The sequence below is a fragment of the Aulonocara sp. 'chitande type north' Nkhata Bay genome, linkage group LG12 (assembly GCF_057382095.1).
Source record: "Aulonocara sp. 'chitande type north' Nkhata Bay isolate Kocher_YH1m ecotype deep benthic linkage group LG12, A_spYH_male_GT1.1, whole genome shotgun sequence".
Taxonomy (NCBI): Eukaryota; Metazoa; Chordata; class Actinopteri; order Cichliformes; family Cichlidae; genus Aulonocara; species Aulonocara sp. 'chitande type north' Nkhata Bay.
The window spans coordinates 17,017,468-17,044,745 of NC_141355.1; the positions used below are offsets into that span (position 1 = coordinate 17,017,468).

At 40.3% G+C, this 27,278-nt stretch overlaps 3 protein-coding genes across 4 annotated transcripts in view; all 3 read right to left on the bottom strand.

The window, feature by feature from the left end:
• bin3 (bridging integrator 3) overlaps nt 1–7,667 on the bottom strand; it is a 32,734-nt gene extending 25,067 nt beyond the window's left edge. Inside the window, exon 1 of the mRNA XM_086313919.1 lies at nt 7,534–7,667. Coding sequence (XP_086170045.1) covers nt 7,534–7,541 — 8 coding nt within the window. The 5' untranslated portion in view covers nt 7,542–7,667. The remainder of the gene's footprint in view (nt 1–7,533) is intronic.
• Nucleotides 7,668–7,782: 115 nt separating this feature from the next.
• Nucleotides 7,783–16,711, bottom strand: egr3 (early growth response 3). The gene is made up of 2 exons (XM_086313918.1): nt 16,216–16,711; nt 7,783–13,507 (listed from the first exon to the last, which is right to left on the bottom strand). The coding sequence occupies exons 1-2, from the start codon at nt 16,367–16,369 to the stop codon at nt 12,429–12,431; spliced, it is 1,233 nt and encodes a 410-aa protein (XP_086170044.1). The 5' UTR covers nt 16,370–16,711; the 3' UTR covers nt 7,783–12,428.
• A 5,505-nt stretch (nt 16,712–22,216) lies between these two features.
• pebp4 (phosphatidylethanolamine binding protein 4) overlaps nt 22,217–27,278 on the bottom strand; it is a 52,835-nt gene continuing 47,773 nt past the window's right edge. For both annotated transcript variants that reach the window (XM_086312877.1, XM_086312876.1), the window contains one exon: nt 22,217–22,938. In XM_086312877.1, the coding sequence (XP_086169003.1) occupies nt 22,847–22,938 (92 nt within the window). In that variant the 3' untranslated portion in view covers nt 22,217–22,846. The remainder of the gene's footprint in view (nt 22,939–27,278) is intronic.

Below are 27,278 nucleotides of genomic sequence, written 5' to 3' on the forward strand. Positions count from 1 at the left end.
CTGCAACACTTTTACTTTGAAGTCTATGTGTAGAATTAAGCTACAGTTTAGGCACAACTTACAATTTAAAAAAAGTAAGTCACTACAGAAATGAAAGATACTAATCAGTTTTAACAATTAAGCCCAACTACTGGTATAAAATGAAGAGGAAAAAGTAATAGAAATAATAAGAAATTAATTAATTAAACAGAGAGAGTTGCCATTTTTAATTATGTTTATACGTTTTTTGTACAGTGCATGAAATGACTGACTGATCTTACAAGATCAATATAGTTGTCCTTAAACCAAAAGTTCAGGGAACTGATTGGAAACTTTTTGCCAAGATTGCCCAACATTTGGAAGCAGGTTTTGAGTTTGTTCTTATTTAATGGGTGTGTCAAGCTATAAATCATGACATCCACAGCAAAAAGACAACAGAAGGGTATTATGCAAGAGTGCTTTATAAAGGAAAAGAGGTACGTATATTTAAATGTTTGCTTTAAATGCTCTTGGGTTTTTCAGTTTCTCTGCAGTTTGGATCCAAATGTGCTTACATCAAGAGGATCTCTTAAACTGTCACTATATTAGTGTGAATTTTCCCTTTAATGTATCAAATGACACACTTGTTTTGGGGGGAAAAAAATGAAGGAAGCTTGTAACATTATAGATTCAGAATATGTGCACTTCAGCAAAGAGCCAAAAAAAAGTGGTCACTCTCTTCAGCTGCTCATGAGAACTGGCAAACACACCGGGTGAAGTGTGCTTTGGGGAGGGCAACTGCAAGTAGAGGGAGAGAATGAGAAAGAGGGAGGATGGTAGTCACTGTGAGAATCATTGCTACTGTTTCTTCACACAGCAATATTTCTGTAGGGGCTGTCACATTTAGAAACATTGGTAAGCCCAGTCCTGTGAACTCAGAACTAGAATCTGACATGGCAGAGGACTGGTCAGACGACTGCTAAAAACAAAGAGAAAATGTGCATTACACCAACTCAAATCCACAATTTTCTGAAACCAAATTTAAGCCAAGTGATGACACGCATGAGTAGACGCATAAATAAGGATTTTTCAAACAACTATGAAGACACATGATTAAGGTCACAAATAACAGTGCCAAAACTTCCCAAAAATACATATGAACTAAAATCTAAAAGGTCCATAGTTTCTATGAGTCTTCCAGACGTACATCTTCATCTTGTAACTGTGTACTCTCACAAAGCAGCAGTACTAAAAATATGCTTATCGGTCGGTAATAGCTACTGTTGCTGTCTTTCCTATTTAATCCAACGTTTTAATCGATCACCATTAGACTTAAGAGTAGATTACCATGTATGATTGGCTTTTCAGAACCCAACCTGTTGGCTAGGTTGAAACCCTACAATAACTCTCTCTCTCACTTAGCCAGAGACCCAGCATAGCAAGAAGTCGTTTTTAAAGAAGTATCAAAGCAATAAAAAATGAAAAATCCCACTACTGGTAAGAACATAAAATTAGATGCAGAGATTTGTCAGCTCGGTCTTTAGCCTCAGTCTGAAGTGACAGCTTTTATAACTATGCAAAAGATATAGACATATAACTATGTAATAACATGGATTTAACCAAATAACTGGGGAGAACTGCAGTGGATCATGATTCTGCCCGTTCCTTGACCAAGACGCATTTAAACTGGCTCTTTACACATGCAGTCATTATCAAAAAGTTGGTCATCTCACATTTAATGAGCTATCTAATCTTTGCTGTAATAGAATACACGTCACTGCTATCAACAAAGCACGTAGGCAAGAACAAAGACATAACAGTCTTCTTGATTCTGGACACATAATGCACCAACTGGAGTAACCATTGGCTTTTCAATAAAACTGCAAATGTGTACACCATTAGGAAGATAGTGCATCATTTGACCTCAGATATTCCGTGGAGCACAGAAGGCTAGTTGAAGATGCTGGGAAGTGGAATTGTTCTGATGATGACCCTGAAGTCAAACCGCTCACGTCATAGAACCAAGTGTGCAGGCCCTGCTGGAATGCATCAGTCAGCAGAGCCCATGAAGGACTCTTTTCACTGGGTGAGCACCCCACTCTTGACCTTGCGGTTGGCGGTGCGTACTGGTAGATGTGTCGTTTGCCAGCTATTGACCAAATGACTGAACTGAATGACGCTATCATAGTTACTACTTACAGTCTTGCCTGAATGACACTAAGAACCTGAAATATATTACAAGTGAGTTCATATACATATGCGTCATAAGTGCACTGAAAAGTTATCTTCTTTGCATTTTCTCTAGAATTACAGTCATGAATTGTGAGAGACAAAACATGAATTATGCAAATTTCCTTTTAAATGTGTAAAATGCCACATGCAATTAGGGGCTGCTATGATCAACCCCTGTTATTTGTTTAAAAAAAAAAACAACATAAAAAACTGTATAGTCATAATTTAGTCATAAGTTCAACTAAATGTAAAATATGCTAAACAAGAGAGAATGCAACAGTTGTGAACATAAATATGTTTCAAATATGACAATCAAAAAACCAATCAAATGTGTGTTTTAGTGGAGTGCTGGTAAATGTATGTCATTTAGACAAGGATCTCACAATAAATGTTAAAACGAAGACAAAGTCCTGCCTCTTCCTTATGCCACATCTGTTGTCAGTGTTTATCACTCTGGTTAGAGGATGAAGGGAAACTATCCTTCTTGCCACAAAGTATTGCTCACAATATTGCACAGACTGGATTATCAAGCCTTTATATTAACGTTCTTAATTACTAATGTCTGTTTGGATTATAATGTAACTTATAAACAGTAGTCTTTCCCTGTCAGTCTCTGGAGTAACTTTGACACAAAGAACTCAGGGCAAATACTGTACAAAAATCCAGTGTATGGGATGTTTATGCTTGCTCCTGAGTGCCTTGCTTCAGTAGTAATCTTCCACTTCCATTGTCAAAAGAGAGCAACACTAGCTAAGCATACTGGGTAGCCACTAGCTTCAGCCTGGACAATAGCTGGTGAGTGTTTACAGACAAGCAGGTGTCCTCAATGCAAACTACAATGCTACACTGGCAACCTACTTTTGGCCAAAGCAATTGCAAGGAGGTTCAGTAAGGCTACGTCCACACCTCATTTCTGTCTGTTATTTATTTACTTTCTGGCTCTTTGAAACGTCGCAGCAAAATGTCGAGGAAATGCAGAGTTTTTTAAATGGACTAACAATGAGGTGGAGTTGTTGCTGCGAGTACCACTAAAGTACAAAAAAGTACAAAGCAAGTGAGAGTTAAAGAATTTGAAGAAAAGCTATCTGGAGCATGTAGAAGCTGATATTAATCTTTAATAGGGCTGTCAAAATTGAGCGCAAACAAAACAACTCCTGTGTAACGCTATCTTAGTTTAATTGGTCACATGACTGCATCACATGACTAAAATGTGTCAGCATTTTCAAAAAGGCTCTGGGTTCACTGTACACACTGCGATGCGAAAACGGCGTTTTCAAATGTATTTGCTTTGGAGAGCGTTTTCAAAACGCTGCGGTTTCCTTGAACGAAAAAGCTGTCTCAGTGTAGACAGAAGGTCAAAACGGAAAGAGAAAAAGATGCGTTTTCAAATAAAAACGTATTAGTGTGGACATGGCCTGAAGCACCATATAACTCTTTGCAATTGATTTCCCTGCCAGCAACTATTCACCAACCAACTGGGTAAAACACATTTGTCCCTAGCAACTTGTGGTTGGCAGGGTGTCACTGACCACTCTCTAGGCCTGCTGATTTTACAGTGACTCCCAGCAACCTCCAACAACCAATCATCGACTGGCTGGGGAATACGCATTTTTCTCGTGCGACCGGTGGTTCCCAACTAGTGCCTTGTGTAACTAGGGCCTTGGCACTTTCTAAGTGGATGGAGAAAATGGTTTTAAAAGGGAGCACCGGAGTGTTAAGTGTGACCGTGTGGTAGGTTCAAAAAGGGTTTATATGCTTTGCGGATTAGAATTTTGGTTTGAATTTTGGAAATCAAGCTCAAATGTCTTAGTCAAAAAACTCCAGTTTTAACCATCTATAAGTGCTGTCATCTTTCTTTAAAAAAATCATGAGATAATGGTTGAGTGTTAGGGGAAAAACCCACAACATTAAAATAATGCAAAATTTCTCTCTTTTTTCTTGCCTACAAACTGTTTACTGTTATACCTTCACAATGATCAACTGCTTGCATCTAAGGCTTTAAGGGAGTTTAATTTAGCCACTCCACCCAATACAAATAAATAACCTGTGGAAAATAAAACAGCTTCTTACCATGTGTGTCTAAAGTTCCTGGCAAAACCCTTAACCAACAAAAAAGCTTATATAAGCAGAATGCTAGTGATTTATTTCCATCCCTGTAAGAAAATAACTAAAAGATACGAGTATTTCTGGAATATACATAATTGACACTACATTCACAACAAGAAACTAAACTTTGGTGGGGGGTTTTCTGTAAACAAATTCAAACAATGGTTTTAGCCAATTAACTACACTCACTGTTTAGGAGCACCCACTTGGTAGACAGCCAACAATAAGTGAACGGGCTCTCCATAGATGGGCTCTGATTACAGTCATTGTAAAGGGCAATGCAACAGCCTTTCAACAGTTCTTCTGAACATTCATCCAGTCGACTTTTACACATCGCATGCTGCTGGAGACCCAAGAAAGCAGAGTAACTGGAGTCTTGAGATCACTCCAGTGTGAAGGAGACTCACTTTGGAGCTCTTCTCATGTGAGATTTCATAACTATATAATCAGTAGGGATATTACCAGAACCAATACTCTTGGTACCATTCAATATCAAAAGGTTTTGTTTTTCTTTGGTAGCATATGTATCACATGGGTAATTCTTTCTGAAGTAAAGGGGGAGCATGCATTTCCACCTGTTCTAATCAGTCTATATATGCTGAAGAAGAAGAAGGAAGAAGTCCTAAACTACAGGAAAACCTACAAATGGAGTGGGGTGATGGGGGCAGGGTGATGATCGATTTACAAACCACAATATAAAAAAAGCACTGGTAGCTGCCAATGCTAACCCCTTAGCCTCCTACTAGAAGCATGTGTGGCATGAATATGAAAATCCTAGGTGATTTTCAGAAAAGTTGACCTCTGACCTTGACCCAGAGGACACTGGGATTCAAACTTCTCTGAGATTTTAGTAGATGTACCCATGGTATGAATTTGAAAATCCCAAGTCACCTTGATCTTGTTATCATGTTCACATAATTTTCAGAAAACCTGGCCTCTGACCTTGAGGTCAAGGTCGCTGAGATTTGAACTCATCTGATTTTTAGTAGCTGCACCTGGAGGGTGATGACAATACCCCATTAGCCTTTTAGAGCTGAAGGATAAAGGTGTATGGTGTAATCCGGTCTTTAAGCCTGACGTCATTAGGCGTGCCTGGGCCCAAACTCCGCTGCAGGTCCCTAAGTCCAACGATCACTATGGCATGACTGAGAGTTAAAAACTGTCCAAATCCTTTCATCCGTAATAAAATGATCAGCGTTGCTGCTCTACCAGGTGTAACAATTAAGTTCAACATCCAGGCATCCATGAAAACCGAATTTATGAAATTTAACGGAGTTTGAAGTTAGCAGGAAGTTAGCTCGCACTCAATAAAAGTTAATGTGAGCGTTCCCGAAGGTTCGGTACAAATGCAATCGCATGGCAGGATGGTGTAAACGGACCGAAATTCAGTCGTGAGAACAACTGAGATAATCCATCCACAATACGAGGTCAGTTATTAATATACTGCTGCATGGGCTGAGCTGTAGTTACATCTTAAGGTTTTAAAAACTGAGCTTTAAAATGATTAGCGGTAATAAAAACCGAGAGAGGCCGACAGTGATTACTGAATGTTTTTAGGGGCTTGTTGAGATTAAATAGAACAAGATACAAAGCATTAAAACATGTAAAAAACACAAAAGCCTTATTAAACGCAGAGTAGTTTGGACCTGGAAGCAGGATTCATCAAGTCATCACTTAAAGACCGGATAGATATCCCCATGTTGGTGCGTGTTCCTGCGTCATCAAACTAATGCCTGTCCAGTACCAACAAAGCAATTGACTAATTACACTGTTGTAATGTCACAGCTGTCCAATGTGGGGGGAAAAAAGTTTGTTTATATAAAGCTCGCTTCTGGAGCAAATGTTAGCATTTTAAGTGTTCTCTTTATTACTTTATACAAGATAATAAACATATTTTCAAGTAAGGTTACTCATGTTGATTTACTGATGATTGTAGCATTATCTTACCTCTTGGCTAATGCTAATTGAATGCTAAAATGTAAAAAAAAAAAAAAAATCACCTAAAAGGCCTGGCATCCACATCTGCTTAAAGAATTCAAACTGAGACTGACAATCGCCCTTCTTATACAGTGCCAAAAAATGATTGTCTACCAAAAAATGACTTCTGGTGTTCGCTCAAAAAATCACTGCCAGTACCTGAACTGTTGTAAATGACTTGGTGGCCAATAATTCCTCAAACAATATCTCTCATGAATGACATCAAGTCATTTTTCTATATTCTTTATTTATCTATGTAAAAAGTCTCATTGACATTAAAAATGTCTTTTTCAAGAGAGAGCTGGCCCGGAGGCCAAAAGAAATGGGAACAAATATAACATAACAGGTCTATGAAGATATTTTAAATGGCCAAAAAAGAACCGAATTGAGTATAATGTAGAGTATGAACTAAGTAGGTACAATAATGCAGTCATAAAGACAGTTGCAAAACAGATTATTTATTTTATGTACAACTCCCTTTTTTAAATTTATGTACAACTCCCCTTTAAATCAGCTTGACTGCAGTCTATTTACCATTATAAGCACAGGCATATAATGGTAGACATATATGGTAGACATATAAAACAAAACACAGAAACATTGGAAATCACTTTTTGGCACGATTCCTGCGAGACACACAAATGAAGACGACACACAGCTATCATTGCTTAGAAAATCAAAGTTCACAAAGAGCCCAAAAGCATGTGTCAACATACCAGCTAGTCACAGCTGATTACTGTCGACCGACGTTTAAATCCCTTTAAATTGCTTCACCGTAAACCCGTCCGACCTGACAACTGACGACACGAAGTTTCCACGTTTAGCAAAAGCCACAACCCTAGATTTTATTAAACAGTAGAAACAAGAAGCCTAAACTTAAAAGAGCAGTTAGGTCATTTTTCCCTCCCTAATTTTAGAGCAACTAGGCGAACTAACAGCTAGCTAACATATACTGTACAAGTAGCTCGTAAACGACTTTGTCGATCCTGTGCCAACTGTGTGTAACAACTACAGCCTTGCGACCACGTTTTACAGAAAGAGTTTTGGGGCAACCTAGTCTTACGGAAAGGTTACTAGAAGACGTTTTTATTCGTGAAACACTTGGTTTGACACGCTAAAGCTAACTCTAGTTACACTATAGGTGCCTGTGAGCGCTTCCAGATTATAGCCCGAGCCCGGTCGACAAGTCAGTCCTAAATTAACTTGAATGGATCGTTTACAGTTATATTTTATTCATAACAATGTAGTCAGGGTACATACCAGCTCATTTTGAGTGAACTTTTACTCCGGTTTCATTGGGTAGTTTTACTATCTTCCGAGTATTACTCCTTTCTACCAGTCAGCAGTCGAGCTCAAAACAGGAAGTCCGGAGCTTAGCCGCGTCTGCTTCCTCTAAGGAAGTTTTGTGGGACACGAACACAGCAGCGACAGGAAAAAAGTCACTTGGAAGCACATGTAATGTAATATCAGACTGAAACGTCGCCTTTTTGTTCTTTTGACACCCGAGTAAACTGAAGGCAAGTTATATTTTTCTTTATTCAAGTACTTATACATAGAAATAACAAAACAATTGCATTACAACAAACTGAAGTGCCAGGTAAACAGGGGAGCACACCTCCCCATCACAAGGATATAGTAAAATTCATTTCAATATTCAGCTCATCATAAAAGGACCTTATTATAAGGTAATAAAAACATGAAATAGGCTAAAGACATCCACAACATTTTAAACAAGACCCCTTGTTTTTCTTGAACAAAAAAAAAGAAAAAAAGAAAAAGCCAACAGAACAGTTATCCCAGTGTGTGTTTCCAATTGTCTGTCTTGCATTGTTGTAAGGTTTATCCCATTTCACCCAATGAGACTTTTTATTTTCATGCATAATAAAGAAATGAGCGCCACCCACTACAGCGTCTGAGGGTAGCACTTTGGAACATTTCCGTGCACATGCAAACATGAGGATACTTGTAATGAAAGGAAACACAACACAACAGAAAACAGGGAGTATTGACTCCATCTGAACACCAGTGTCACTGCCGAAGACCACAAAATCCCTGAAGCCACCCTGTAGTCCATAAGATGACGTGAGTTACCTATAATATCTACACATTATTGAGATCTCTTCAAACATCTTTTTTTTTTGTTTGTTTTTTTTTCTTTTCTTTAAAAAAAAATCCTACAGTTATTAAATGTCATGAATGAGCCCAAACCTAGCCCTAGGCCAACTTTACGGAGACCAAATCAAACAGTTGCACACAAACATTAGCACAAGGCTGCCTTCAGTTGCAAGCAGAGGGAGGTCACATTTATGATTTGTTGCTCCTGCGGAGTTCTCATCATGTATTGTTTTTGATCAGCCAACCCTGCAACCCAGTTTGGCACAAAGATGGCCGCTGATATTGGCTCAAGTCCAATACGGAGCATGGGATGAAGCAAATTCCAATTTCAGAGCTTTCAGCTGCCCACTATTGGACAATAGCCCGTAAAAAAAAGAAAGAAAGAAAGAAAAAATGATTGGAAAAGCATTATTAAAGGTGGTGGGTTTGTTTCTGAGTTTAACAGTCGATTGATGTATGTCTGTACCATTCACACCTTACTCAGATGGTTGTTCAGAAGAACATGGAGCAGGCTCTATTGTTCAGCCGCTATATTACATTAAGGGAGTGGGATGTTAGTGGTGGTGGGGGGTTACTCATTTTTTTAGCCACAAAACAATAAATGACAGAAACAGTGAGACTGATAAATATTACGTTTGTAGCTGTAATTAAATGGCTTCATGGAGACGCCTTAGTCTACATCAATCTTTAACAGAAAGCAACATAACACAGTTTGTCTCTTGGAGGAGAGCATAACTTTGGGTCAAATCAATTCAAAATAATCCACAGTCTAACATCAAATGAATCTAGATGAGCATCAGTGATAAAACATTTTGGTTCATGTGCCGTATATATATTCTTATGTGCCGACTCCACGAGGATGTATGTGACAATACAACCTACGTTAGACGCAGTCGCTCAAACTCCAATGCAATGTGTGAAAATGAGTCGTTGTTACAAAGCCAATAATGTGGCAATACAGATAAGGAGGGGGTTACATAATGTGTCAGTCTGCAAAAGTAAAATGTATTCAGGACTTTGTTTGTTTGTGACATTATATTAGATCACAAAAGAAATCTTTAGATGATGTCCATCCATGCGGTAGAACCATTTATCTCTCTGTGATACAAAACCATTGAATTGCAGTTAGATGGCACAGGGCTGTGTTAACTTTTAGACTATCTCAAAAAGTGCAAGGAGGTCTGTTCATGTAACCACGTCGATGAGCTGAGAAAAGGCTCTCTGAGGCCAAATTAATTGGAAAATAAGTGGACACTTGCCAGGAAGCTCTGCAATGAAAACTGTAACAGGAAAGGGAAAGTATGGACTTTGGAAGCTCATTTCTGTGTGCACTGTGCTCTCTGTGGCATTGCTTTTCTGAACTTTACTGTTGGCCTTTACATTTGTCTCTTCATATTCTCTTTCAGCCTGATTGCTGTGTTTGCTGACCATTTAAATGTTTATTTCTTTTTTTTCCCAGCTGCTAACGTTGTTCATATAAATTCTCCGCCTCACATAAAGCGTACTCATTATCAGCCAGAGTGCACAGCTAATAATTCGAAATGTTGTCAAGGTGAATAACAGGAAGCATGTTTCTTTTAAAAAGAGGACCGGTGTTTGAGAAATGATATAAAATCTGAATTATGCTATCACATGGACAAGGTTATTACTGCACAAATATTTCTTTAACTCTTGTTTTGTTTGCTGAATCCATTACTGATATGTTTGATATCTGGTCTTTTTTGCTAGCCTCAACAATAATTTATTTATTCCTTAGTCTTATTTTTCTTTTTAACATGTTTCATTGGCTTTGCCCCAAAGTACAATACATTTATCGTACTGGATAAAAACGTCATATTGGTATGTCAGTTAGGATGTTTTGCATTTGCACCACATAACCATAACACAGCCTTGGAGGGGGGAAAACCCTTCTTGCTTTCCATGAGTAAAGCAAAGCACTATTATCAAATGTGGTTATTGTTATGATATCAGTCAATATCACTATAACACAGAAAATATTACAAAATATTTCCTTAAACCATAAAAGGTGTTTCCTTCTGTAAGCACAAATCTAAGCAATTTAACTAAAGAGTCATTTGTGAAAATGATCAGCATTGCACTGTAATAAACTTCAAAAATTAAAAAAAAGATCCAATCATTCGGGCGAACATCTATCTTAGAGCAACCAGTGCCTTTTTTTATTTTAAATACAGTGGGGAAGATGTGCTAATTAAAATAACCGATATTGCTATAATGGAGATACACAATATGTAAAAAAAAGAAAAGAAATCTTGTCATTTATTCAGAGAACACATTAGTGCTTCCTTAAACCAGTTTCCACTTTAAAGCATACACATGGTGCAGATGCTATTATTCTTTTTTTTAATGGGAGATAGCACACCATATTTGGCACTACTGTAGTGCTCCAAAAAAAGTTGTTGTTTTTTTTTTTTGCAATCACCTATGACAACAAAATATTCTGTATTATAACTACATTACTAAAAGCTTTAAGACACATTCTGCACAAGCATTCAGTCAACTGAAAATTCTTGTTTATGCAGACATTTGTATTTACATAGTGTGCATGAAGGCATGCACATAAATTTTATGCACGATTTAATACTGAATTATGGTGCATTTGACATTTGAGTACAAAAAGTGAAACTTCTACTGTAGCTACCTGCATACATATTTGTATTCTGTACAACAACAACAACAACAAAAAAAACACAACAAAAAAAAAATCCAACATGTTAGTTTACAGCTCAGTCTCTCTGTATTAAAAAAAGATGTAAACATGGATTTGGATGTTTCTCTTTTCCTCTTATGGGATACTGCTCCTCATTCGATGACTTAAAACCAAGCAGTTTAGTCCTTTTACTCCAAGAATCACACAGAAGTGGCCCCTGTCATTTTTTACCCTTATTTAGCTTTACTTTCATATACTGCTGGTTTGCAACCCAGTGCTTATTTAAACAGTTCAATTCGTCTAACTGTGCTCTTAGTTAATTTGATTTATGGGTTGGTGGCATTTGTCATGACTATATTGCATATAATTGCAGAACTCAAGAAAACTGAGAAATGAACAGTATTGGTGAGCTTTTTCTGAAAAAAAAAAAAAAAAAAAAGGAAAAAGAAAGCAACAGAAATTATATCTGGTAACGCCACATGAAGCTACCATATAAAAAGGCAACCCAAAAAAACCAACCAAACCAGTGTATCACAGTGACTACAAATAAATAAGTATTGGCAAAGGCATCGATTGCTGCAGGCGTGTGTGTACATGTAACAGGACAAGACATCGGTTTTGCTTTGTGTGACCCAGTCAAGTCGTTCTCTAGATCTGACTCATTTGTGCAGGTAAATCTAAATCTGGTGTGTGGTTAATGAATCTGAGCTTTGCTTTAACTCAACGTTTGTGCTAATCTGATACCACTGCTATGTTTTGGCAAATGTCAGGCACAGTAAAAAGAACAAGGTTGGCTGCATCATCACAATACATTTGGCACATTCCTTTGAGAAAACAACATTCAAAAAGAGGTGGAAAAAAAACAACCCCAGAACACAACAAAAAGACAGTCAAGTGCCACTAATAAGGTTTCCATGACGGTACACAAATGTAACCAATTGCACTTTTAAACAGCCTACTAAAATTAATGCATACATCCCCAGACCACTCGTTCCTCATCTCCCTCATAATTCTGTCTGTTTCGACCCTTATCCTGGATTCTGGCTTCCTTCCAATTTAGAAAATTTCATTCAAATTTACAAAAGTGTATCCACTCCAAAACCTATAGATACACACGGTGCCCTTTCTTTGTGTTGGCACTGTGTTACAGTAGCTGAGGCTCTGAGTTGCTTGAAAGAGAAGGGCGTAGCAGCCTTTCCCCTCTTACTTAATCTAAAGGCATCCATCTCAAAAATAGAAGGAACTGAAAAGAGCAGGGGTGTAAAAGAGAGGAAAAGAGTCACCTATTTATCTCATAGCAGACGTGATCCCTTCTTCCTACGTCTCTTTATTGTGTGTGGTGAGGGTCCAGTCCAAGTGCACGTAGTGATGGTCATGACGTTCCCACAGTTGGCCCCCCGCAGGAGCTGGGTGGCGAGCTGTGGCTCCCAGCTGCCCCACTGCTCTTGTCAGCTGGCTTCTTGTCCTTCTGTTTCAGGTGCACCTTTGCGTGTCTCTTTCGCTCGTCGCTTCTGGCAAACTTGCGTCCACAGAACTCACAGGAGAAGGGTTTCTCACCCGTGTGCGTGCGAATGTGTGTGGTCAGATGGTCGCTCCTGCTGAAGGAGCGCATGCATATTCGGCACTGGAAGGGTTTGTGACCCGTGTGGATGCGGAGGTGACGCGTGAGCTCGTCTGAGCGCGAGAAGCGTCTGTCACAGTTCTCTGCCGGACAGGCGTGCGGCCGCTCGTGGACCGGGGTTTTGCTGGGACGGTTGGGGTACTTCCGTGGTCGGATGGGTTTTAGGGTGAGTGTCTGTGGTGGGGGGTGGTGCTGAGGTGGGTGCTGCTGCCCGCCGATGAAACCTGGGTGAATTTGCTGCTTGTCTTTGAATGCTCTGATGGTCTCCAGAGGCGTGATGGGTGGAGGGTTGACTCGGATGGGGTCCATGGTCTGAAAGGGCTTGTGCTCCATCACGCCGACCTCCCCTTGATGGTGGAAAAGGTTGTAGTCGGGGATCATGGAGAAAAGACTGCCATCCATGGAGGCTTTTGATGTGGAGTGATAGTCATTGCCAGGGTAGGCTAGAGGGGTGCTGGTGGCAGGGCTGTGGTGAAAGGAGACCTGATCCTGGTACAGGTCACCACAGGTGGAATAAGCAGGCAGTGGTGGACCATATACCTGCTCCATGTCTGACGTCTGTCCGCCCATGCTTGCTGCGGAGGATGATGTTTGTGTCGTTACTGTGCCGGGTGATGGAGAAACACCGAGGATCCCCGCGCTCACAAGACTGATGATATTGTTATCAGAGCACCAGCCAGAGCCACCAATGCCACCTGAAGGAGGAGTGTCAAAGGCAAACTTCCCCAAGTAGGTGACAGTCTGCCCGCTGCGGTTGGACTGGAAGCTGGATCCATACTGAATCTCCGAGGTTGCTTTCTCGCTTCCCATGCCCAGATCCATGATATTATCTAGATGAAAGCAAATAAAAACACACATGAATAAATCATCAACGTGATGGCTCATATGTGAATTTGAAATGTAATCATTTCATAAGAAAAGCCCAAGAAAGTAATAACATGGCGTACTCTCTGGAGAAAAAAACAAAAACAAAACTTGGCTACATGAACTTTAAGCGGCAGTCCTCAAGGTTTGTCCGGAATTCAGATGTTATGCATACCTGTGCAACAGACAACAAATGATGAAAAAGGAAAGAAGTCCCATAGAGTTCATAAAGAAATGTGAACGCTGTCGGACCTGTAAGTTAAGTGACTGACTGCTGCATCTGAGAGAAGGGTGTCTCTCTCTCGCTCCTCTCTCTCTCAGATCCCACAAGCTCTCATAAATCAAGACCTAAACACCCCCTTTGATCCAGTCATTGTGTCCCTCAGGAGGACAGCCAAACTGAATGGCAAGATTTGATTTCTTTACAGCAGGGAGGATTATAAAGGCAGACGCCACATCCATCATGCTCAAGGATTCAAAACACATACGCAACAAAGAACATCTGGGAGGAATTTTACGTGTTTCCTACCCCATTTCACAAAATTTCCTTGATATTTTCTATCGCTCACACTTCAACCAAGAACGAACAGTCTCTCGTGCACATTTGACTTTGTCATAAGATGCCTTAAAACCCACCAAATACAGATGTACTTAATGGGTGACATATACATGTGCTGGTTATATACTCAAAAAATTAAATATGAGACTTTCTTTTTTTTTTTTTTTTTTTTTTTTGTAAATTGGAATGCTCTCTTCGCCAGCAGTTAAAAAAGACGTCTCTTTTCATTTATATTTTCCTTCCCAGTAATTACAGCCTGCTGGAATTTGGCTGAAAAGAAAAAATTCTGTGCATTGTGCACCATACCATTTAACACATGGAGACTTGGAGCAAGCTATATTTTTCTATGACATTTATAAAACAAGTCTCAGTTTATGTTTATTATTATTATTATTATTATTATTATTATTATTATTATTATTGTTATTATTATTATCTAATAATCTAAATCTTTTGGAGGTATTTTGTGTAATATGATATTTTAATGGAATGAGGGACATTAATTAAAATCACCACTCTTTTATTATAGGTCAGATTTGAAGAGCATAGCACACACCTGCTCCACCTGTAAAATCACAGCATAATACGTTCAAATTGTACTTTTTAAAAATTTTGTATTTTACCCCAAATAATAAAGAAACAGGAGGACAAAAACAGACGGACCTATTGTAAATATATGGCTTACAGTTTACTGAGAGAATTTCAGCAAGGGGAGAGGTTTAAAGTAGCAACACACACTCCTGTAACCCGCAACATCTTTTTTTTCCTTATTAAGTTTCATTCATTTTTTTAAACGTCCCAACCAAGGTCTCAAAATATATTCTACTGCCGAGTCAAAACAAAATGATAATAATAATAATAATAATAATATGGCACACGTATGTCATAAACTTGTATTTATTCCAAATTTTTTTAAAAAAACCAAAAATGTCACGTGTAACACCTGGCGCTTGGATAATTCAAAGGCACACCTCTGAGATAATTGAGGGGGAAATATTTCAGTTTAAAATGAATCTAAAGATCTGCTTTAATCTGTGAACAAAACACCTGAAGAGGAAATAAAAAGAAAAGAGGGTCGTGCATGAAGTTGTGCACAGAGCAGGTAAATCACAGTTACTAAATTAAAGGAAACGTGAAGTTAAATATTTGATATATTTTCGTGGATCACTGACCCATCATCTCAGAGGGTTAAAGCTGTACAGCGAGGGATTGATTTAATGCCAATCCACGACACTGAGCCGAACAACAAGTCGACTTTAGGTAGGCGTCTGAATTAAATATAAATATGTTAGCCCGATTTGGACTACGCGATAAATCAGTTAATATATCCGGCCTTGCCACTCACTGAATATAAGCAGGTTCAGGGGCCTGACGTCTAAACGTGTTTCATATAGGGGGGAAAGCGGCCACACACGCCTACTAAAATCTGACATGCTAATAGAGTTGTGAATGAGAGTCATTGTCTAAAGTAGTTGACCCATCTTTGCGGGATATTAGATGAACAAATCGGTGACAGTGGAGTTTGACCACATAGGCCTAATTAAACACATTTTCCCTCACCGTAAAGATCTCAGATTCAGCCACGGAGCCCTGCGCGTTTTTTTTTTAATGGACTTTGCGCAAATTAGCCGTTTTCCACTCACACAACCTTTCACATCCAGACATTTACTCAAACGCGCTTCAGCTTTGTTGAATTAAAGCCACTTTAAGCTACGCATCGCTACTTAAATGAAACACGTGAGCCGATGTTTTAAAAGTTTTTTCTACGCGTGAGTAGGCAGCAGTTGGCTTTTTCGGGCTGAAATCCTGGCATCTCGGCTGTACGGACAATGGAATTATGATAACGACAGCAGTAAAAACACACACGATCAACTGAGTGGCATTTTTTGCGTAGTCTGTCTAATGTAAAGAGGGCGATGTTCACCTGAACCCTCTCAAAAAAAACAAGAAAAGAAAAAAAGTCCAGGTTAGAATTGTGCCTTTGTGCGCAACAGCCTAAGCGCAAACAGGTGCTCCAAAGCCCCGAGACAACTGTTGCCGTCCGCGCGCATCGCAGTTTGAGCCACTTTTCTTAAAACACACACACACTCTCTCAAAAGTAGATCAAGGTCTTACCTGTGTTCATCTGTGAATAGTGATTAATGGATTCCGTACTGGTGAAAATATTCATAGACGTCGGGATGTCCTCTTCTGGGTAGAGACTGTCAGGGATCGTGTTTATTAAACTGCTCATGGTAAGAGGGATCTTGTCCGCTAGTTTCCCTGTCATAGCAGTTATATTCAGTCCGACATTTATAAAGGGCAACGCGCAGGTATCCCAGACAGTTACAGAAAAAGAAAAAAACACCGGGTGTTCTCAAAGTGGAAAACACAGGTGTGGATCGGGCGTGAAAAAAAGGAGAGAGGAGCAGGAATGAATCCTGTTGCTGTAGCTATCCAAGTATCCCGCGGAGGATGAGCAGCGCCGGTTATCTCCCCCTGTGTGATCACAGGCTATTGTTGTTATTAATCTGATCACTGTGGAAGCTGATGGGCTGCTTGTGGGGGAATTTGAAGTCTGTGAATCAATGGAGGAGGTGGTGGTGTTGGTTGCACAAGAGCAGCTCTACTTGCTCTATTGGAGCTGGATAGGGGACTCCAGTCTGCCCGTATTAAATAGGGGGATGGAACATTTGTGTGACGTAGATGACCATATATGGACATGGGCGCCTAGCGCCAGGCTCTCCACGCGTCAGTCGGTGGAAACTACAGTGGAGGCAAAAAGGCTCCGACAGACAGATAGCTGCAAAGTTTACAAAATCCACATGCCACATCCAGCTGCGTCCTTCTTCAGGAAGACCCGCGGCTCTCATGTGTTCCCGTCCTTGTGGAAACATTGCAATGATTCAGCAGCACTTATCTTTATTGTCAGTCCTCATGTGCATTTATCAGGCACACAGCCGGCTAGTTATGCATGTGTGTGTGTGTGTGTGAGACAGTAACAGAGTGTGTTGTGGCGTTGGGGATTGTTGCTGAGACAGTACACTGCTTACTATCACAAGTTGTTTCTTAACATTCTGCCCAAACTAACCAAATAGTGAATTTTTTTTTTGTTGACTTTACTCCCAGGCCTGTTTTTTTCCCTTTCAAAGCTAAAGCCACAAACTTGAATATTGAAAGTGTAAGTGCTCTTCATTGTCACACACACAAACACACTTTGTACCTTCCTACATGCTCGTTGCAGAACACTGACTCCTTTTCATGCAGCATCATTGTCGCAGAAATGCAGTAAATGGCGAAGTTAATCGTTTGTAAATATTGCAAGGGCTTTGCAAATCCACAGGCTTGCTTAGACTTGGAGCCCCAGTGACCGCTTAAGTGGAAACTCCAAATAAGGCAGTGTCCGGCCCCGCCCCTAAATGTCTGTATTTGGACATGTGAGTTCCGGGTGGTAGTAGTGGAAAAGTGATCGGAAGCCACAGACGTTTAAAGAGATGACAGTGGACAAAGCGTCATGGCTCGCTTTTCACCAACTTGTGAAAAAAACAGAAAAAAACCCCAACTTCTTTTTTTATTTTATTTTTAAATACACCCATGTAATTTGGTTTATTACACTAAAAGTTAAAAACAAAGCGAGAAAAGATAATAAAAAATAAAAAGCTTTGGAGTCACCATCCACTCACGATCTTTGAATGGTTTCACTCCTAATTAATGATTTTAAGAAAGGTTTCTTTAAATCGATTTTCCATTGCTGCTGCTGTGTCAATGTAAGCCACGCAGGCCTGTGCAACATTCTCAGAAAATACTGAATGAAATGTCAGAGCTTGAATATTTCAGACCTGAGAAATTAATAGTACCTCAATGAACCAGAAGTGTAAACAGTGTGGGAGAATTAGTCTGAATCATGCTCAGTGTTTAGGGGGCTTATACAAACAGATCAGCCAGTGATCTCGTATGTCTCATTACTGAGTCCTCCATGTGCTCGTGTCTGCGTTTTATGAGTGTCAGTCATACCAGTGGGCTGTCCCCCTCAGGGTGTCTTCACTCCGCTCTTGTAGGATACCTTAAATCGGTTAAGCAGACAGCAGTTATCCCGGTAAACTTGATTCGAATTGCAACATTCTTATAACAGGCTGAATATAGATTTTCTGTTTTGGCTTCATCACGTCATACTGATTCATTCCCTCGGCTTGCGCACTGTATCAACTTTTTTTACACTGGCCCAGGTCAAAGGGCATCGCGAGTTAAATTTGTCTTGATTCTGTTTGCCAGGGGTGAAAGTAAAAGTTGCAGAACATCAATTTGCCTTTTAAACATTATCAGAAGGTTTTCTATTAAGTTTTGTATTTTAGTAGCAGGAAAACCTGATAGCATGAGATTATTCATAATAATGTTTCTAAAATCACTATTTATCATCTTATATTACTGTCATCTTGCAAAAATGCATGAGTTCATCAATGCAGTGATCCATGGAAAAAGGCTTCCTCAACTGTTATGTCTATAGATGCAAATCAATCAGAATCCCATCGGCATGACTGAGGACCTTCTGTACTGCAGTGTATCTCGCCAAAGGGAAGTGCCGGGTGGTGGCTCTGTGGTTGGAAAGTTGAACAGTCGAGCTGGAACACCTACCGTACCTGTTGCTGTTTTATTTCCTCGACTGTGAGCCGGGGCACATGAGGCAGGCCTGCGTTGTTTGTCCATGGCCCTGCGGCGTTAGATCTCTTTGACTGCAGTGTCCGGGCTCTTTTGCATACAGGGATTCCATGGAAGCACATGCTTACTTTAAAGCAGGAAACTTCCCAGTCAGCGTGGATGTGCAGGCAAATAAGTTTTGTTTTTCCAAGCTTCATGGGGATAGCTAAAGTGTTTTTTCCTTACTATTAAAGGAGTTGGAAAGTTACACTGCCTGCAAATTTACATTCTTTATTATTTCCTGTGCTGTTCTTGTGTAACCTGTGGTTACTGCAAGCATCGATGAGGGGGCACAATCATCATGGTGGCTTGAGTTGGGGCATGTCCAAACCTGAAAACAGCGTACGGCATTTTACTATGGGTTTCCGGCAGAGTGACATTTTTCTGTGATGATTTGTAATACTGAGGAACAGTGCTAATAAGTCCCTTTTCACTCCATAATGTAATAATAGAACAGAAGTGCCGCCCTATTATTAACCACTCCTCTCGGTTGAAACTTTAGTTAACACGCCAGATTATTCAGTCCTCCATTTTTTAAGCTTTTGCAACCAGCTAAACACAATCATGATCATGCTTTTGCAAAGAAATAAAAAGAGTGTCCCATGTTTGCTGCGTGAAACAACTGGTAAGATATGATCTCACTTCCTGTTTGTAAGTTTCAGTGCCAATTCTGACAGGTTATTGATTACTTTAAAGTTAACTTCATCCACCAATTTCTTAACTTTTTAAAATTGGGCATATGGTTTATTAATTTACATCATAGTCACACTAGTACATCATCCAATTGAGAAGAATTTGCAACAAACAACCCAGAGACCTGACAGAAAATAAGGGACATGCAGCTGACATTATATGCCTAAAACCTCTCCTCTTTTCAAATTGAATGAAGTACAAAATAAAGATGGTGTTATATTCAACAATATGTTGAACTAGTGCTTGAGTCCATAAACTCATCAGGCCATTTTTTACTGGGATCACAATCAAGCCAAAAGGATTGTTTTTACCCGAGACATCTATGCGTGTTTTTGAAGGGATGCCAAATGCTATCAGTTTTTCTGTAAAGCAAATTTACCTTGCCTATGGGTATAATAACGTTACCTTGACTATGCAGCTGGGCTCATTTTAGCCGCCAGCTGAAGTGGTTTTGCTTTTCTGAAACGTATCTGTATCTGAATATCCTTCAGATACAGTCTGTAGTATAAAGGTGCCTCCAACTTCAAACTATTGGAGATAACAGTGTATACCAAGTTTCAGACATTTAACATGGTAAAAAGGATCAAGATATTATCCCCTATCTATGTAAAATTTTAAATTTGGCACAAAGGACAGTGGAAGAAGTGTAATCAAGTTAGAGAGAAATATTCTTCCTATGCAGATTTAAGGCTCGTCTCCTTAGTGTGCCTTATTATTGTTTTCCAGGCAGCAGATGAGGATAGCCCAGTAAGAACAAACTCTACCTTCCCCCCTGATACTATCATTGTCCAATTACTACCTGATATACCGAAGGGTCCTTTTAAAACAGTCCTTTTATTGATGCTAACTTTATCCTGCACACATACCTGTAAAATTAAAGTACATTAAGGAATCACCTGCTTTTAACCTCATAACTTCTCTTGTACTGTAGATCCAGTTGTAGAGAAGATTTTCCAGTAATTATAGAGTTGCCGGCGTGATCCACAAGCCAGTGTACTTGAATTGAACCTGAGGCTGTTTCGTATGGTATGCCAGTAACTCGGGACTTGTGTGTGAATGAGAAACACATCGTAAATGGCTTTGTAAAACCACTAAGGTTAATGGTCTAATGGTTACACTCTGTACAGTTTGAGGGGAGAATGTAAAATATAATACATAAGCTTTTAGCTTTATTTTTAAGACATGCATCCATAAAGGTATTTAAGTTATCTCCCTATTGAGTCTGCCATTTGTAGTAGAGCTTCACTAATATGGATACCAATGTGCATTTAGAAAGCAGGGCCAGCACAGATACCTCAGCAAAAAATCTTTAGAGGTCAAGAGGTGTATTTTAAAATTCTGGATTCCTTGTTGTTGAATGTAAACAAGTGTTCAATAGTGCCTAAAAACCTGGATAATCACGTGAACTTTTGTTTTTAGAATTGGGACTCAAATTTCCAGGTGGGCTAAAACACACACTGAGATTCATATAAAGACAATGCCACTCTGTCGAGGTTAAACGCACAGAAACACGTGTGCAAAATGGTGAGCGGATCATGCCGTCGAGTTCACTTTGCCACTGCTCACAGTAAGTGATGAAGTTCAGTGAAATAAATCTACTTCTGCAGCGAAGAGAAAAGAAGAATGGAGACTCCAAGTAAACATGCATATTAGATCACTCAGCGGTGGTTAGGCAATTGAATTGATTATACAAATTCCTTTTAATTAATCTAAGTTTGAATAAATTAAAAAAATATTAAATGCCTTTCCCATATCATCAGGGGATGTGAGAAGCTTTTTCAGAGAAGTGCAATATACTGTGCAGCGATGAACTACAGCTGTCAGTTTTTCTTAATCATAATATTTCAACTCTCCTGACATTCGGAGTAAAAATAAACACATTCAAGGAAGCTGAGTGGCAAAACCCAGCTGTTTTGGCAGGATATCTCCAAGATATAAAGCAGGGAAAAAAATGCACAGTGTATTTGGAAGTACAAATCTTGGCATTTCAGTGGTGTACTGATGGATTCAAGTAGGTGGTTTTTTGGAAGAATGCTCTCCCACTTGGCATGCTTCACAATGAGTGTGGAATTATACTCGACTTGCCAATTGTTAAAAATGTGATTTCATAAGTCAAATAAGATGGGTAAATCAAGGTCAAGAGTAATTTTCAAACCGACAGATACTTAACATTTATTCAAAAGCAATGGATTCACTGACAAACTGTGTGCTTATGGTTGTTTTTGTTTGTTGACTTGGCTGCTTTGAATGCTAAGTCGGGGAGGCAAACAAAGCAAACGCAGGACAAGTTGATCAATGATCTCCCAGAGTTCACGGAGGGGCCGCGTAAGGGTTTTAACCAAGGCTGGCTTAACCACCAAAGGAACAAAAACCTCCATTACCTACTCCCGCCTAGCCCACCGATGAGACACCAAATTAAGGTCAATGAAACCACCAACTAGAGATTGATCATCAGGACATCAAAGTCACTGATGTAAATCCAGCCTTTTTCAGACATCTGGGGTATTGATACAAGCCTCTCCCAGAGGAGAGTTGCTGGTTAGAAACCGATATTCCTCATGGCGTGGGGGGTGGGGGGTCCTCTGACCCACCTTCTACAAAGACCTGCGAGGTCTGAAAAGTATCTCATCGCGAAAGGGTTGAAAAGTTTATCCGCATCATCCTCTACAGACTTGCCAGGTGAGGCTCTTACGCAACTGTGCAAAGTTCAAACTGGGTTTGCTGTCCCAAAGTTACACTCAAGGACACGTTTAGATCACAGCAGCCTTTACTTCAGATAAATCAATCAAGCGCATGAAAGCAGCTCATTGTTTCCAGTGGTCAATGGAAATATGATAAACAATTACACAAACAGTAAGTTCCTTTCACTTGGAGCATGACAGGCCCTGTGGCTCCTCCCCTGCCCTGTCACTAGAGTATTTTGGTTCAAGTTCCACTGCGGCATCCGGCTGTGTTGCGGTCTCGGTTTCACCTCCCACTTCCTTTTTTTGGCCCTGACGTGTTTCCGCCCCTGAATTAGAATCAACTCTTTCCACACAGAGTTGTGATATCAGGCCGTCTTCCTTCTCTTGTCGACAGTGTTCGGAAACTAATAAGAAACCCCCTGGTAAAGCTAAATTCTACCTCCCAAATCCTTTGCTCCGTACCACGTGACAAGAGATACGGGCCGAGATCAAAACCCTAAGCAGCTGGTGTAACACAAAGAGGAAATCTCGCTCTCTAACGTAATGATAAGATAAAGGCAAAGAGGGCTCGCTTGTGCAAGCTTGAAGAATGTATGCTGTTTAGTAATTGCTGATAGAGTAAAAGTGAGGAGAAATCTTTCGTATTTGTCTACTGACAGATTCTTCTTCTTCCATTTCAGGCATCTGAGCATCCTCTAGTCTTTGTAGTTCTGGGTGAGAAACTGAAGAGTAGCCACGGGCTCTCCCAGATCAAAACTTGTGATGAAGGCTTGAAAATCCCATTTACCTGTGGGAGCGGGGAGACAAACACAAAGATATTTATAAGTATTTACAGACACTTGGAGGGGAAATGTACTCACTTTTCACTCTGATCTGAAACCGTTTTCAGATTGATTTCAATAAATTATTATTATCTGTTAGATAATAAGCAATATTGTATATAAATAAAGTACATTTTAGGCAGAGTCTCCGGTGGATTACAAGAGCATTTCTTATGACCACTTGGTCTGTGTTTAGGGCATCTGAGGCCTAACTGAGCAGCACATGGCTCTGGGATGTGAGTCACTGAGAACAGCACTGCTGAAAATAAAACATGTTGCTGTAATGATGGAGGTGGGAACGCAAGGACGTATTGGCAAGAAGATATGATTCAATCGCCTGGACTGTTTTTTTTCTTCCCTCCCCTTTTAAACAAACACCAGACGGCCATCCGGCTGGTATGACAATATCACTTCTTAGATTTTGACAACCGCTGATTCCCTGCAGCTTCCTCTCCCTTAACACACAAAAAAGGACGAAAAAAAAAAATCACAATTATCATTCCAGGGAAAGAAAACCCTGCATGCTTTCAACTTGCAAACTTCAACAGCAGAACGAATGTCTGTCTATCTGTGTCTTCATATGTTTGGGTGCGCGTAAGACAATGCTTTGCTGCTTTGCTCTGTAATCCAGGGAATCACTGACATCCTGGTATTTCCGTATGCGCAGTAATTACATTAACAGCTGCTCAAGAATAGCGTCGGAAAGTCATCTTTTGAATAGAAAGCCAACTATTGAAATAGTCCAAATCTGTAGAGAGAGTGGCCTCACAGTTTGGGGTCAAATCTGACTATGCCTGGATAGAAAAAATATATAAAAATTACTGCTTTTGACCTCTCGCTGCAGCTGCTTTACAGGCCCTCACTGTAGCTGTTTTCACCATCAGAGAGCCACATTTGTATCCTCCGGCATTTTTGAATGAGATATGGGAGAAGAAATACGCTTTGCCAGTGCCACAGACATCAAGTGCACTCACCCACCCCCTACCCCATCAATGCAGAAACAAATCAGAAGGGTTCATTTACATGTAGCACAAAATGTCTTGTACATGGTTATAATTTTCACGCTTTTTCCAGCAGACATTACTGCACCTAGCTCCTATCAAATTTTAAAGTCGAGTATATATATTTGATATACGTTTTAATAATTACACAACCGTTTCCCCCGATTCTCACCAATTTGATTTAGCTTTTAAGACTGACACCTCAGAGTGTTCGCAACTTCGGGTCAAGTTCTGAGCTCAGCTGGGGCGGGTGGGGGGAAAATGATGAATAATAACTGGGAGATGAGCAGATGAGTACCCGAATCTTGCCAGGTCCTCTCCTTGAATGAGAGCTGCCTGGAGAAAGGTCTCTGATAATCAAGTGAGGGCAATGGAGTCAAGTGACCTATCTGTATGATAGGGCATGCTTCCAGTGCCCCTTCTGGTCTGTGCTTCAGTCACAGATAATGCACCGCCTCTGCAGATCCCCTGCATGTCCACAACAAGGTCCCTCACACCCTTAGAGACACCACTTAAAAAAAAAAAAATTAAAAAAAAGGGGTGAGGGGACAGACGGCAGCTATATCCCTATTTTGCCTCAATATAGGGATATAGTTGATGAGTCATGTGGCAGAGTTGAACCTCATGACAGTCATGCTTTAATATTCAAACTTTCACTTACCCTTACTCATAGGGAAAAACCTACCATAATACAAGGAAACATTTCCTCTAATAGAGCATGTCACACTGGCGATTGTTTTATTGTAGCATGATGATCAAACAGAGAGTAGAAACCAGGCGCTGCTTGTAAGGCTTTACCCACATAATCCCATCTAAAGCTGTGCAATCATTGGGCAAAATCCAAAATGAGGCAAATTCAGAATATCTAGTGCTATCACACTGGCTGGTACCCCGCAAACGCCTAGACTCGCAAGTGACCTTAAAATAGGCTGGTGCCTGTTTGTAGTGCCGAGACGCGTTTCCGCCTCTCCCATCTGCGTGTTCATGGAAAGGACAGATAGTGTGGGACCTGAGGGCGATCTTAAAGTCTTCCTGCCTCTCCTTTTGTTTCCACCTTGCTTCCACGTCTGGGCATGGCAGAAAGATCACGACTGCTGTGAGGTGACACAGAACTGCTACATTTAGTGGTGTGGGCGGTGTCCCTGTTAAACCTCTTACAGTGTCTCAGAAATACTAAAAAAACCCAAGTGATGCTGCTTTGTGGTAGTGTCGAAGGAATCATATCAGGCTAAGAGCTCTTCACGCAGGATTCATAGTTATAACTAAAGCAAAACGCAACCTTAATTTCTTTGTATCTGTCAGAGGTCAGGGGTCGGACACAGAACAGTTCTTTGGGGATGCTTAAACAGGGTCAGTGTGAGTGTGTCGGAGCTTACCGTAAACACAGCAGTAGCTAAAGCGCTTCAATCTTGAGGGGAATTGTTGACTTATAGTTGGCCACTCTGTTTCTCTCTATGCTGGAAATACTGAGTTTCCAATTATATAAAACGGAGAGGAGAGAGCTCATCACACTGGAGAGGCAGGACCGGATAATGACTAGCATCGAGAAATGACTCAAAGAATTATTTTTCATAACAGTTTATCGGAATAATCAACTATTCTCGTGAATATATCATCTCTGGAACACCTTCAGGGTGCTTCTTCAAATTTGGCACAAATGTTGACTCATAATTACAATTTGGTCTTTTTGACCTGGCAAAAAAAACAACCAAAACATGTTTTGGCCACAACTGAAGAATTCATAGGATCATTTTGAAAAACTCCCATACAAACCACTAAATGAAAGATCAACTTCGCTGACACATCATATTGATCTGCAACATTTTCCTGGCTGTCCATCAACACCGTAACTCATGAAGATAAGCAGGGATTCTTAGCATATCTCATATTTGGTCAGATGCAGAATTGGTGACACTAATCTTTGCTTCCCACCTTTAAACGCCGCTGCTTCTTTGAGGCAACGTCCATATATGAAACACTGTCAACACAGATTTATTGTTAAATTGTATTTTATTGTTACATTTCATTATTGGATTTTATTCAATTACTCCAAAATCCTCATTACTTTTTTAAAAAAAGTGTGCAACTCTCATTTTCATTATCAATTGCTGTGTTTTCTTCACTCATCCCAAAGGAAATTATGAGAAGCTGGAAGCAGCAGATATCTTTCTGATTTTTATGAGTTTCTTAATTATCAACTAAGTGACTCATTAACAAATTACTTCACTTATACTTATATTGTGTCAGCTGGAAGTAACCCATTTTAGAAATACTATAAAGATATTTGTGGATAAGGGAAGTTGAGGAAAAGTCAAGACACTTTAACTTTTACTCCGAGCCTGTCAAGACTCTGTAAAAAAAAAAAAAAAGACACATAGAAAAAACACAACCAGCCAAAATTCAACATGTTAAAGTGTTCCTTTAAGGCAGCCGACTCCTGGCTGAAACTCAGGCCTGCTGTAGCAACCAAATCCTGGCTCTCTTGACTCCACGCAGCTCTGATTAATGGTAGAGGCTGTGGGTGGGTGGTAGACATGGATCTGCCCATTACCACACTGCAACATTGCAAATGGCTTCAATTACTGTGGAGTGTGCTGAGCTGGCAGTAGGGGCTCTAGGAAGCAAGATAGGCAATGTGTACGATCCAGCAGCTAACGCCACTGTGAGCCATTCATTCGCATGACGTGACTGTCGCCTTCCCAACAATTTATCAGGGACAAAAAAATAATAATACAGAACACATGGCCAATTTTTTTTTTCATTCTTATCTTCTCTTTTTTACTCATCATAGTTTTTGCTTCTGATCAGTCGATACCAGCTGCTGAGCTTCAAGTCAGGACGTGGAATGCTCGACGCGCGAACAGCGTATGTGCAAACTAACGTGTAGGCTGAAACATCACCCCAAGGCTTCTCTCGAGGCCTTGGGGTTTCCCTCCCGGCATTGTAACACTGTTTCCCTTGACAAACTGACTCGTCGGCACCAAACAGTAGCAGGACATATTAAGGGCTTGCCAAGTGGCTGACAAGTATCACAAGGGTCTGAGTGCCCACGGCTGCCCCCCTCCCCAACCCTGGCACGGGGGCAGCCTCCAGTCAGGGACAGCCAGAGCAATGGGGATTCCCTACGATGACGCCCCTGTGCCCCATGCCAAGAGCGCAGCCCCCCTGTAGTTCCTTGTGTAACAAACCAGCTGTCCCCATCAGTTCAATGACCCACATTCATAACCTTAACGCAGGAGGCACTGCCGACTCCCACGGCTCCTCGCAACAGCCCTGCTCCACCTCTAATTGTTCACCCCCTTTAT

Coding starts and splice junctions, on each gene's coding strand:
- egr3 (XM_086313918.1), bottom strand. CDS start 16,369: ATGACAGGGAAACTAGCGGACAAGATCCCTCTTACCATGAGCAGTTTA. Junction 13,508..16,215: donor CTATTCACAGATGAACACAG/GTAAGACCTTGA, acceptor GCTTTCATCTAG/ATAATATCATGGATCTGGGC.